Source organism: Castanea sativa, chromosome 1, assembly GCF_040712315.1.
Source record: "Castanea sativa cultivar Marrone di Chiusa Pesio chromosome 1, ASM4071231v1".
NCBI classification, from domain to species: domain Eukaryota; kingdom Viridiplantae; phylum Streptophyta; class Magnoliopsida; order Fagales; family Fagaceae; genus Castanea; species Castanea sativa.
In genome coordinates this window covers 86,620,406-86,629,987 of record NC_134013.1, presented here as the reverse complement: position 1 = coordinate 86,629,987, position 9,582 = coordinate 86,620,406, and the positions used below count along the sequence as shown (strand labels likewise).

At 32.2% G+C, this 9,582-nt stretch overlaps 1 protein-coding gene across 1 annotated transcript; it reads left to right on the top strand.

Annotated features, from left to right (window-relative positions):
* The first annotated feature begins 200 nt into the window (after positions 1 to 200).
* On the top strand, positions 201 to 3,965 carry LOC142621559 (uncharacterized). Its single transcript, XM_075794847.1, has 8 exons — positions 201 to 359; positions 457 to 622; positions 1,536 to 1,626; positions 1,773 to 1,831; positions 2,636 to 2,696; positions 3,115 to 3,205; positions 3,296 to 3,372; positions 3,606 to 3,965. Exons 1-8 carry the CDS (start codon positions 332 to 334, stop codon positions 3,720 to 3,722), a joined length of 690 nt encoding a protein of 229 aa, XP_075650962.1. The 5' UTR covers positions 201 to 331; the 3' UTR covers positions 3,723 to 3,965.
* The last annotated feature ends 5,617 nt before the right edge of the window (positions 3,966 to 9,582 follow it).

The following is a 9,582-nucleotide window of genomic DNA, read 5'->3' as shown; positions in this document are numbered from 1 at the left end:
TCTCCCAACTATCGAATTTAAAAAAGAGATATCTATTATTCAAATCTACTTCCTCAATTATTGAATTAAAGAAAGAAATAATTTTTTTTCTTTAATTAAAAAAAAAAAAAGAGTGAAGAGAATTTTCTCCCCAAATTTAAACCGGGTCATTTATAACCCGGACGCCCCGCTCCAATTCGTACAATTATAACCAACAAAACAAACCCTAGCGACATAAGCACTTGAAAAAAAAAGTGAGAAACAGAAAGCCAGCCTCAAACAAACGAAAACAAAGGTTTTTAGCAGTTGAAAACCTGAGAAAGCTCGAGAGACAAGTAGCCGCCACACAGAAATGCCGAAGTCGAAGCGTGATAGACCAGGTTGGTTCTCTCTCTCTCTCTCTCTCTCTTTCTGCTCTGTTTTTTTCTCTCTCTGTTTTCAGCAAAACTAAACTCTTATCAATACAAAAAAACTTAGTGACTCTTTCGAAGACGAGGAAGAAAGGCAGGGGACACAAAGAAGCGATAGTGAATGCGATAAGAGATGCTGCAGAGACTTACAGCTGGGCTTACGTGTTTTCTTTCGAAAACATGAGGAACCTCAAGTTCAAGGAGTTTAGAGAGCGCCTTAAGTCTTCAAGCAGGTAATAATTCATTGTGTTTGTGTGTGGGGGGGGGGGGGTTTAGCTTTGGATTGTTTGTACAAAGACTCTGCTTGCATTTACTTTTCTGTTTTTGTTTTTTATTTTGACTAGTAAGTTTGGTTTGAACCCATTACCTAATCCATCCATTTTGGTCTTACAAGAGGTGCCAATTGTTTAGATTTGAAGGAAAAGAGGTTAAATTCTTGTCCTGAATTTGGTTTATATATATGGGTTATGATGAATTTGCACACCATGTAGCTCGTTTGTGTATAATTTTAGTTTTATTTTTTTTATAAAAAAACTTGAAATTTAAATGTTTTATGACGAGATAGCAATTGGTCGATATTTTGAAAGTATGGAGGGTACAATAAGTAGATAATGTAATCCAACGGTTGATTTGTCAAAACACTTAATTCAATAAAAAGTTATGGAGTGTTGTATAGTGCTGCTGTTTATCACTGATTTTTGTGATAAAAGGGTGTATGGTGTGGTTGGATATTTGTGCATTTGGAATGCTGAGTGACACTTTTTTCAGTTCAATTGTGTGGAAGTACTTGATTGAGCTTTTGATATTGGTTGAATGTACTTGATTTGGTAAGTTACACACTCACCCCAGATGCATGTGATTTTTCTAAACTGGCACGAGACTTGAGAGGAAGAGTTGTCACTTGAACCAGGTTCATTGGCAAAATCCAAAATGTGTTTTGGTTTCTATGTTTATTCAGTATCAATCTGGGTGCTAAATTGAAATAGTAAACATGATGTGATTCAGTTTTAAGGAACTTTAGTACAACCTAATTAGGAGATGTTCTTAAGTTGGAGTACATGATTGTGTTCTATTTGGTTTTTGACCTATGGATACTACAGAAAATAAGAACATACAATGACAAGTGCTTTGGTATTATTTTGTCAGATTTTTCTTGGGTTCGAACAAAGTCATGCAGGTTGCTCTAGGACGATCTGCTGCTGATGAGATTAGGCCTAACATATATAAAGTTTCGAAGGTAAGTGTTCCCTCATTAATGCGGTCAGTAACTCATAATGCTCTTTTTATCTTATATTGATATATTGTATAACACTGTTTTATTTATCAAAAAAATCTTATATTTATATTTTGTCTTATGCTTCCTTTGTTTAATTTTTGTCTTAGCTTCTGCATGGAAATACTGGGCTATGTTTTACCAATATGCCAAAAGAAGATATTGAAAGGTAAGCTTCAGAGGATTTAACGTTCTGAACCATAAGCTCCCATTGTTTGCTAAGGAAAGATGATAAAAGGACAGAGAATTGGGGTTTGGAGCCCTGTGTTAGAATTTTCACTATAAAACTCAAAATTTCTGTTTCTTTTCTTCTCTCCTCCCTTCACCAGAACTGAAAAGAGCTTTAGATGGACTGTTTTAAGTTTGATGAAAAATATAAAGAAATACGGTCGAACATTTGGGAGTTATTAAAAGGTGGATATGCTGAAATGGGTCTTTTTAGAAAGGAGTGTTTGAAATAGAGATATATGGAATCTATAAAATGTAACCTCCCTCTTTTTCACTCACATACAACACATGCATGTGCAAGGAAAAAGAAGGGAAAAATAAATTTTGAGAGTCTTTCATGTTGATCCATAGTTTGTTGGAAAAGAGGCAGGTTATGCTAGTACCTGATAGTTTTTTGAAAAAAAATGGTGAATATATATATATATATATATAAGCCTGTTTCATATCAAGGGTTTATTGCCTTTGGAGAATTGTAATGGTGAATGCTTAAAGTTACTGATGTAGATCTTTAGTCCTATCAACCCCCCCCCCCCCCCCCCTCTTCTTAAGAAAATGTACATGTCAAATTATTTATTGTACTTGCATTTTGAAGTTATGTCCAAATGATTAAACTTCTTGTATTTTCCTTTGTACTGGACTATCTTGATGTAGCCATGCCTTCTATTGCACAATATTTAGCCTGCCCAAGTGTTCCATTTTCTCTTCCTAATTCTATCTTTATGCTTCTTTCAAAATCTTTTTGTAGGTTATTTAATGAATATGAGGAATATGACTTTGCGAGGACAGGAAGTACTGCAACAGAAAAGGTTTGTAGTAACTTTTTCTATTATCCGTTCGCCATGTTTTGTTGTGACCTAAAGATTTAGAATTTGTTCTCGTCAGCACGTAATTTTTGCACTCAGTTGTTCTCTGCAGGCCAAATGCTATAGTTCTATGTTCACAAAAATGCTACAATGAACTGCCACTGGTGCTCCCTCCTCCCGTAATAATGGGATTGGGGGGGGGAGGGGGGGGGGGTGAGGTCGTGGGTTTGAGACCCACTGGGTTTGTTTGTAACTTACCAATAAAAAATGTTACAATCTTATGTTTGGAAGTCATGCATTTTGGTTATTTTAAGCCTATGAGCTGGCAAAAGCCATATGTTACCTATCATTTATGACTTATGATGTTGATATATCTCATATATTGTTCATCATAAATTGAAATTTACTTTGGATTTCTCAGGTGGAGCTCAAGGAAGGTCCTTTGGAGCAATTTACACATGAGATGGAGCCCTTTCTACGGAAGCAAGGGATGCCTGTTCGGTTGAACAAAGGTTCGTAATTGCTCTCTTCTGCTTTCTGTACCTTGTATGCATGTATCATATGTTTAGGCTTACATCATTTATTTTTTTTATGGTGTGCAGGTGTTGTGGAGCTTCTTTCTGACTTTGTTGTTTGTGAAGAGGGAAAGCCTTTGTCTCCTGAGTCGGCTCGTATACTGGTTAGTGTTTTTTTTTTTGCTTGATTAGAAAGTAAATGACCTCTAGTTCAAATGACATTTCCTCTCCACAACGAATGGGGTGGAGGAAAAGGTCTTGGGTTCAAGACCTATTGGTGCATGTGTGACTTACCAATAATAAATATTAATATGGATTGTTTCTATTTATTCATATTAAATTTTTTTTTTGGTTGTTGATGAAACTGATAATGTGATATCCTTTCTCTTGTTTGCAGCGTTTGTTGGGAACCCAGATGGCTACCTTCCGGCTTCACTTGATATGTAGATGGAGTCCCGAGGAATTTGAGCTATATATTGAGAGGCCAGAGGATTCTGATGTTGAATCTGCATAAACACTAATTTAAAGTTCATTATAGATTTTGCAGATTATATAATGGAGAGAAGATTTGTATGTTGAATGCGCGCACAATTCTGGTCTGTTAGTGTTTTTTTTTTTCATTGTTGAGAAGATGGTCTGTTAGTCTTCTAGTTGAGGTAGAATTATAGTGTTTATTTGTATTGCCAGTTGAAACGGTTTATGATTTTGCGGTGCTTTCAGCATCTGGTCAATATATTTTTGCACCAGTACAAAGAAATTTTATTCTTTTTGCTTAATAATGTGATCTGTATGGTTAGTTTTAGCAAGCAAAGTTTTACCTGGAGATATTTTGTGATAAAAAGTTTAACTGAAAAGTTTTAGTGATTGGCAAACTACAGTATTAAAGTGCTTTAGAGCTATTACTAGTGTTGGTTAACTAATTTTTTTATATTTCTTTCTTGGGAAGAGTTGGGTAACTAAATTGATAAAGAGCTCTTAGATGTACGAAATGACAATACAAGAATAATGAAATTTTTTATTATAAATGAGCTCTTTGATTTTTGTTTTTGTATATTTTTGTTTTGAGAAAAAAGAGAAGATAAAGGAACTCTTAATTTAAAGTGTCACTAAAGTTAAGTATTTTACAGAGTATCGGTATATGGGTTAGCATGAAGTTACGCATGGTGTAACATACAACTCTTTTTAGTGAATTAATATTTTAAAAAATCCATGGTGAAACATACAACTCTTTATATTGAATTAATATTTTAAAATTTTAACTCTTAGATTTCACGTTCTCTAAGTTTTTAACACCGAATATCGAATTTTATGCTAATTAGATATTATTTATTATTCAATATATAAACTTAAAATTATTATGCAATAGGAACTTAAAATTTAAACGATTTTTATTTGAGAAGGTTATTCATCTCTAATTATTTTGTCATTTTAATTAATAAGAGATTTATCAAAATTCGCATAAAAAAGTTGAGTGGTGTAATACTCTCTTTCTAGTTTGAATTATAATTTTTGATCCTTAAAGTCTTGGATTGTTTATATTTTTGTTCCTAAAGTCTTAGATTTATTTATTTATTCCAAGTTTATACAAAAGGGTCATTCTGTCCATATCTGTGCCTAATAGAGGTTATTTGATTAAAACTTGATTAAATTCTTTTAGGGTAAATTACAAAGTTAGTCCCTATCGTTTACACCATATTTCAATTTAGTCCATAATATTTCAATTGTGTCAATTTGACCTTTAACCTTTTAGTGTCGTATCATTTTAGTCTTTGCCGTTATTTCTTGGATGGAAAAGTTTGATGTGTCAAACAGAATAATAAAAAATTAATTTACTTGTCACACTAAATGCCAAATGTCAAACAAAATAATAAAAAAATTAAAATCCCTCTCACTCGTTCTCATGCTCATCTATGTCCCTAATAACTCTCACGCTCATCTTAGGTTTATTGATTTGGAATTTGGGTTTGGGGGTATTGAAAAGGTGGATTTTCATTTGGGGTTTGGGTGATTGTTTATGGTTTCTACTTTCTATCCTCTTTGTCAGTGGTCATAATAGAGATCGTGTATAAAAGTTAGAAATACAGATTTATCAATCTACTAGTTGTATATTCAGGCATATGGGAATGGGAGGTTCGACTGTTTTGGTGCTCTAGAAGATAATGACCACATGATATCATCGAAATCATTATTACCATATTCAATCCATGTCCATAAACTACATGTACCAGATGGCTGAAAATTTGCGGACCCCAATGTAAAATCCAATCGATAAAATACATGCACCAGATTATAAAAGAAGAGTTTGCTCAATTACTCAAAGATAGGTGCGTTCTTTGATTTTGTTGTTTGTTTTATTTTTCTTTTTTTGGTTGGATTTTTTTTTATCTCATTTCTCAAAAATGGAAACAGTTTGCGTAAACTAATTAACAAACAGAGTATGGGTAGATTAAAAATTAAAGAAAATTCCAAAAGTCAATTGATGTGGCTGGAGAGAAAACCCAGCCACCTGACCTCGCCATTGCCATCTGTCTGCAATTCCTGTTTTAGCCAAGAGAGTTAGGGATTAGGCATAGAGATGAGAGTGAGAGTGAGAGTAGGAGTGATTTTAAATATTATCCCAAGCCCAATCTCACGTGAGAAGTGAGAACAACAATTTAGTTTTTTTCTTTGAAAAGAAAAATTAATATGATGTGGGTGTACAGTTGGCGGTTGATGTGGCAAATAATTTTTTTTATTACATTTGACATATCAGACTTTTCCATCTAAGAGATAACGACAAAGACCAAAATGACATGACGCTGAAAGGTTAGGGACAAAATTGACACAATTAAAGGGTTAAAGACCAAATTGAAATATGATGTAAAGGATAAGAACTAACTTTGTAATTTACCCATTCTTTTAATTAGATAATCTTTCATAAACAAGGAAATTGGTGACTCTCCCTACATTATTTGATTTGATTCTCATGAATAAATAATCTTTCATAAATAAGGAGTTTAATTGAATTTGTGACTTTCTTAATCTGGCTTGATTTGGTTTAATATCTAATTTTTAATTTAATTTAAATTAATTTGATTTGTTTTCAAATTTAAATTTCTTCAATTTTTTTTTTTAACGATATGATCTTTGAAAATAAAATATTGTCTAGTGTGTTTGTAAGTGCACAATTGCACCTGGACCCAAAGAAATTTATGGGCTCAGGCCTAATGAGCCTTAAACAATAAAATTTGTAGAGTGTGGACTTGAAATCTAGATTAGAAGTACTGAGAACTTGACAACAGGCTAAGAAGTACAAACACCGGTAAATATTGAATGATAATTGTTGATGGACCTCCTCGGACGTGAGCCGAGGACTACTGTTATATTATTTCTCTTCCTTTCTTAAAGATTACAATTCTTAATTTTTTTTTCTTAGTTGCAGACCCCCTCCTTTCTTTTACCTTCACCCCTCTTAAATACTTCATTTTCTGATGCTTTATCCACGTGTTGCTCAAATCCTCTCTCCTCTAGATATTTCTTTTCTTAGTGCCTTTGAATAGTGACCAAAAGTTTCAGCTTTACTGTTCAGGGGTCACTTCCCCATTAATGCGGCTAGGGAGGTAGGTGCAGAGTCTTTAATGTGGAGGTGGCAGCCTTTGCTCTTGGTGTTTCTCAAACACAAGGGTTTCCTCCTTTTAACCAACAGTCTTTCCAGAATTCTGCCTTGGCCTTCGTACTGAATTTACGAGTTTTCTTGGGTCTGTCCGAGGAGAAACTCACCATCGGATGTGTCCTCGGACCCTCGGCATATGGGCCGATCCGCAGTACTAACAAGTTCTTAGCCCAAGAACAGATTGGCCCTCCTTGCTAGAGCCCAAGGGCCCAAATGCCCACTTGGGTCCTTGTACGCCCCACAGCGTTCATTTTTTTTATTTATATAAAGTTTGGTTGATTAAGAAAGAGATCCACCTTAATAAACTCTTTAATTCTCCTAAAAACCAATTAGCTCCTAAATTAAATATTGTTAAGTTACATCTTGGATTCATATTCTCTAGATTTCCTAGGTTATTCTACTAATAGATTTCTTTAAATTCTAACAATTTTTTTTAATGATTTAAGGGTATAGATTCTGTCATGTTAGCCTTTTACTAACAATACTCTTAAAATAATAAAATAATGTTACAAACAAAACAATTAAGATTATTGTTAGTAGAATGCTGACATGACAAAATCTAGAATATTAAATCATTAAAGAAATGTTAAGATTTAAGGAACTCTATTTGATAGGGTACTCTAAGAAATCTAGAGGATTTGGATTCGACTAAATAACTTAGCTCCTTAATTAGTGGTGAATTCTTTGGCCCACAGTGCTCATACATGGATTCAGATTCTCTAGATTTCCTAGGGTACTCTACTAATAGATTTCCTCAAATCCCAACTACTCTTTTATGATTTAAGGGTTTAGATTCTGCCATGTTAGCATTTCACTAACAATACTCTTAAACTAATAAAATAATATTATAAACAAAACAATTAAGATTATTGTTAGTAGAATGTTGATATGACAAAATTTAGATCATTAAGTCATAAAAGAGCAGTTAGGATTTAAGAAAATCTATTAATAAAATACCTTACAAAATTTAGAGGATTTGAATCCCTCACATTGTACTGCTCTCCAAAATCACTCACGTGGCATGTTGACATTTGAAGGTCATGGATGATCCTAGTACTACTAATTCTGCCGTTTTAATCCGATCCTAACGTTACAAATTTACAATCAGTTGGTTCTTCAGACTCCAACCTTTCCTACTTAACTCGTTATTCTATCCCTTTTCTTTCTTTCATTCTTTATTTTTGTTTTTGGTTTTTTTTCCTCCCAATATATTCCATTGAACTTTCCGGTGCCAAGTTAGGTAGGTTTCAAAAGGGAAGAAAATCTAAAGTATGTTTGGTATGTTGTAACAAATCCGGTAAATAAATGCTTATTTATGTGGAATAGGTTTATTTTTTATTTATTTTTATTTAATGTGGAATAGCTATTTGGTTGTTTGATTGAGTTTTTATGAGTAATATTGTAATGCTATGGACACAACAAAAATTCACAACATTTTCAAATTAATATATCAAACATTTAAATTGAAGATTATGGTGGGGCCAAGTGCGAGTTAGCATGCTAATTTAGAAATGTTGTAAAATTGTTATAACATTTTTTTTTGTCCCTATCATTCCTCTTTTTTGTTGTATGGAATGGTTATTTATTATGAATAACTGCTCTTTAAAGGGAAATGCATCTTTTTTGTTGTTGTTGTTGATAATATTAAGTATTTTTAACACACACATACGGGGAGAGGGGGAGAAATGAATCTCTAAAACTACATACCCATATATATTTATGAAACATATTAATTTTGTAATTATTATACATATAGAGGTAGTTTATGTTTTTGGAAATATAATAATTTCTAAAGTTATTACATATGTTGAGAAATTTTCTTCTCATACTCTACATGTTTGCAAAACTTCAAGATGATCTGACATATATAATCATGTCATCAATCAAATTTTCAAGTTTTTGTATTTAAAATTGTGCATAAAAGATGAGTTTCTAGATCAAAGAGTAACTAGCATCCAATTGGCATGAAACTTGATATGTGTGTTACGAACATAGAGAATATATAATCCAATGATAATATTTTTGAAATATTAATCCAATAAAAAATTATTAAGTAGTGTAATATTGCTTAGAGTTATACCAGATTAATCCAACTTTTCCTTTATACATGTAATAAATTTAGAAATTATTATATTTCTAAAAATACAAATAGTCTCTACATGCATAATAATTATATTATAAAATTAGTATGTTTCCAAAAATACAGATGTGGTTTTATTCCTATTTCACAACAAAATTTATTAATAGAAATTGTTACTCCATTACATTACCTTTTATTTCCAATAATAAGGATTATGTGAAGATAATTTTTCATGTTTTCAAGTGTTTAGTAGTATTGGGAAAAAAAAAGGTTCAAATGAAAACTATCTATTAACTTCCCTTATTTAATCCATTACAAAGTTATTTTCTACTATGATTTTTTGGAAAACAATTTTATCTCATGTCAAGCTAAATAAGGGAAGTAAGAAAATAAATTTACAACTCATTTTAAGGTTGCTGCCAAATATAAAAAAATAAAATAATTTTATAGAAAATGTTTTTTTTTAATGTTAATATCAAAACAAACCGAGCGTATTAAATGTATCCTAATTTTTCAAGCATTTCTCTTTTTTAAAATCCATACCAACTCTTTTTTTTTTTTTTTTTCTTCGAGACATAATTCCTATATATATAGCAGCATAAGTACTCATTTTTCAAACCAAAAACAGATAAACAATCGCAA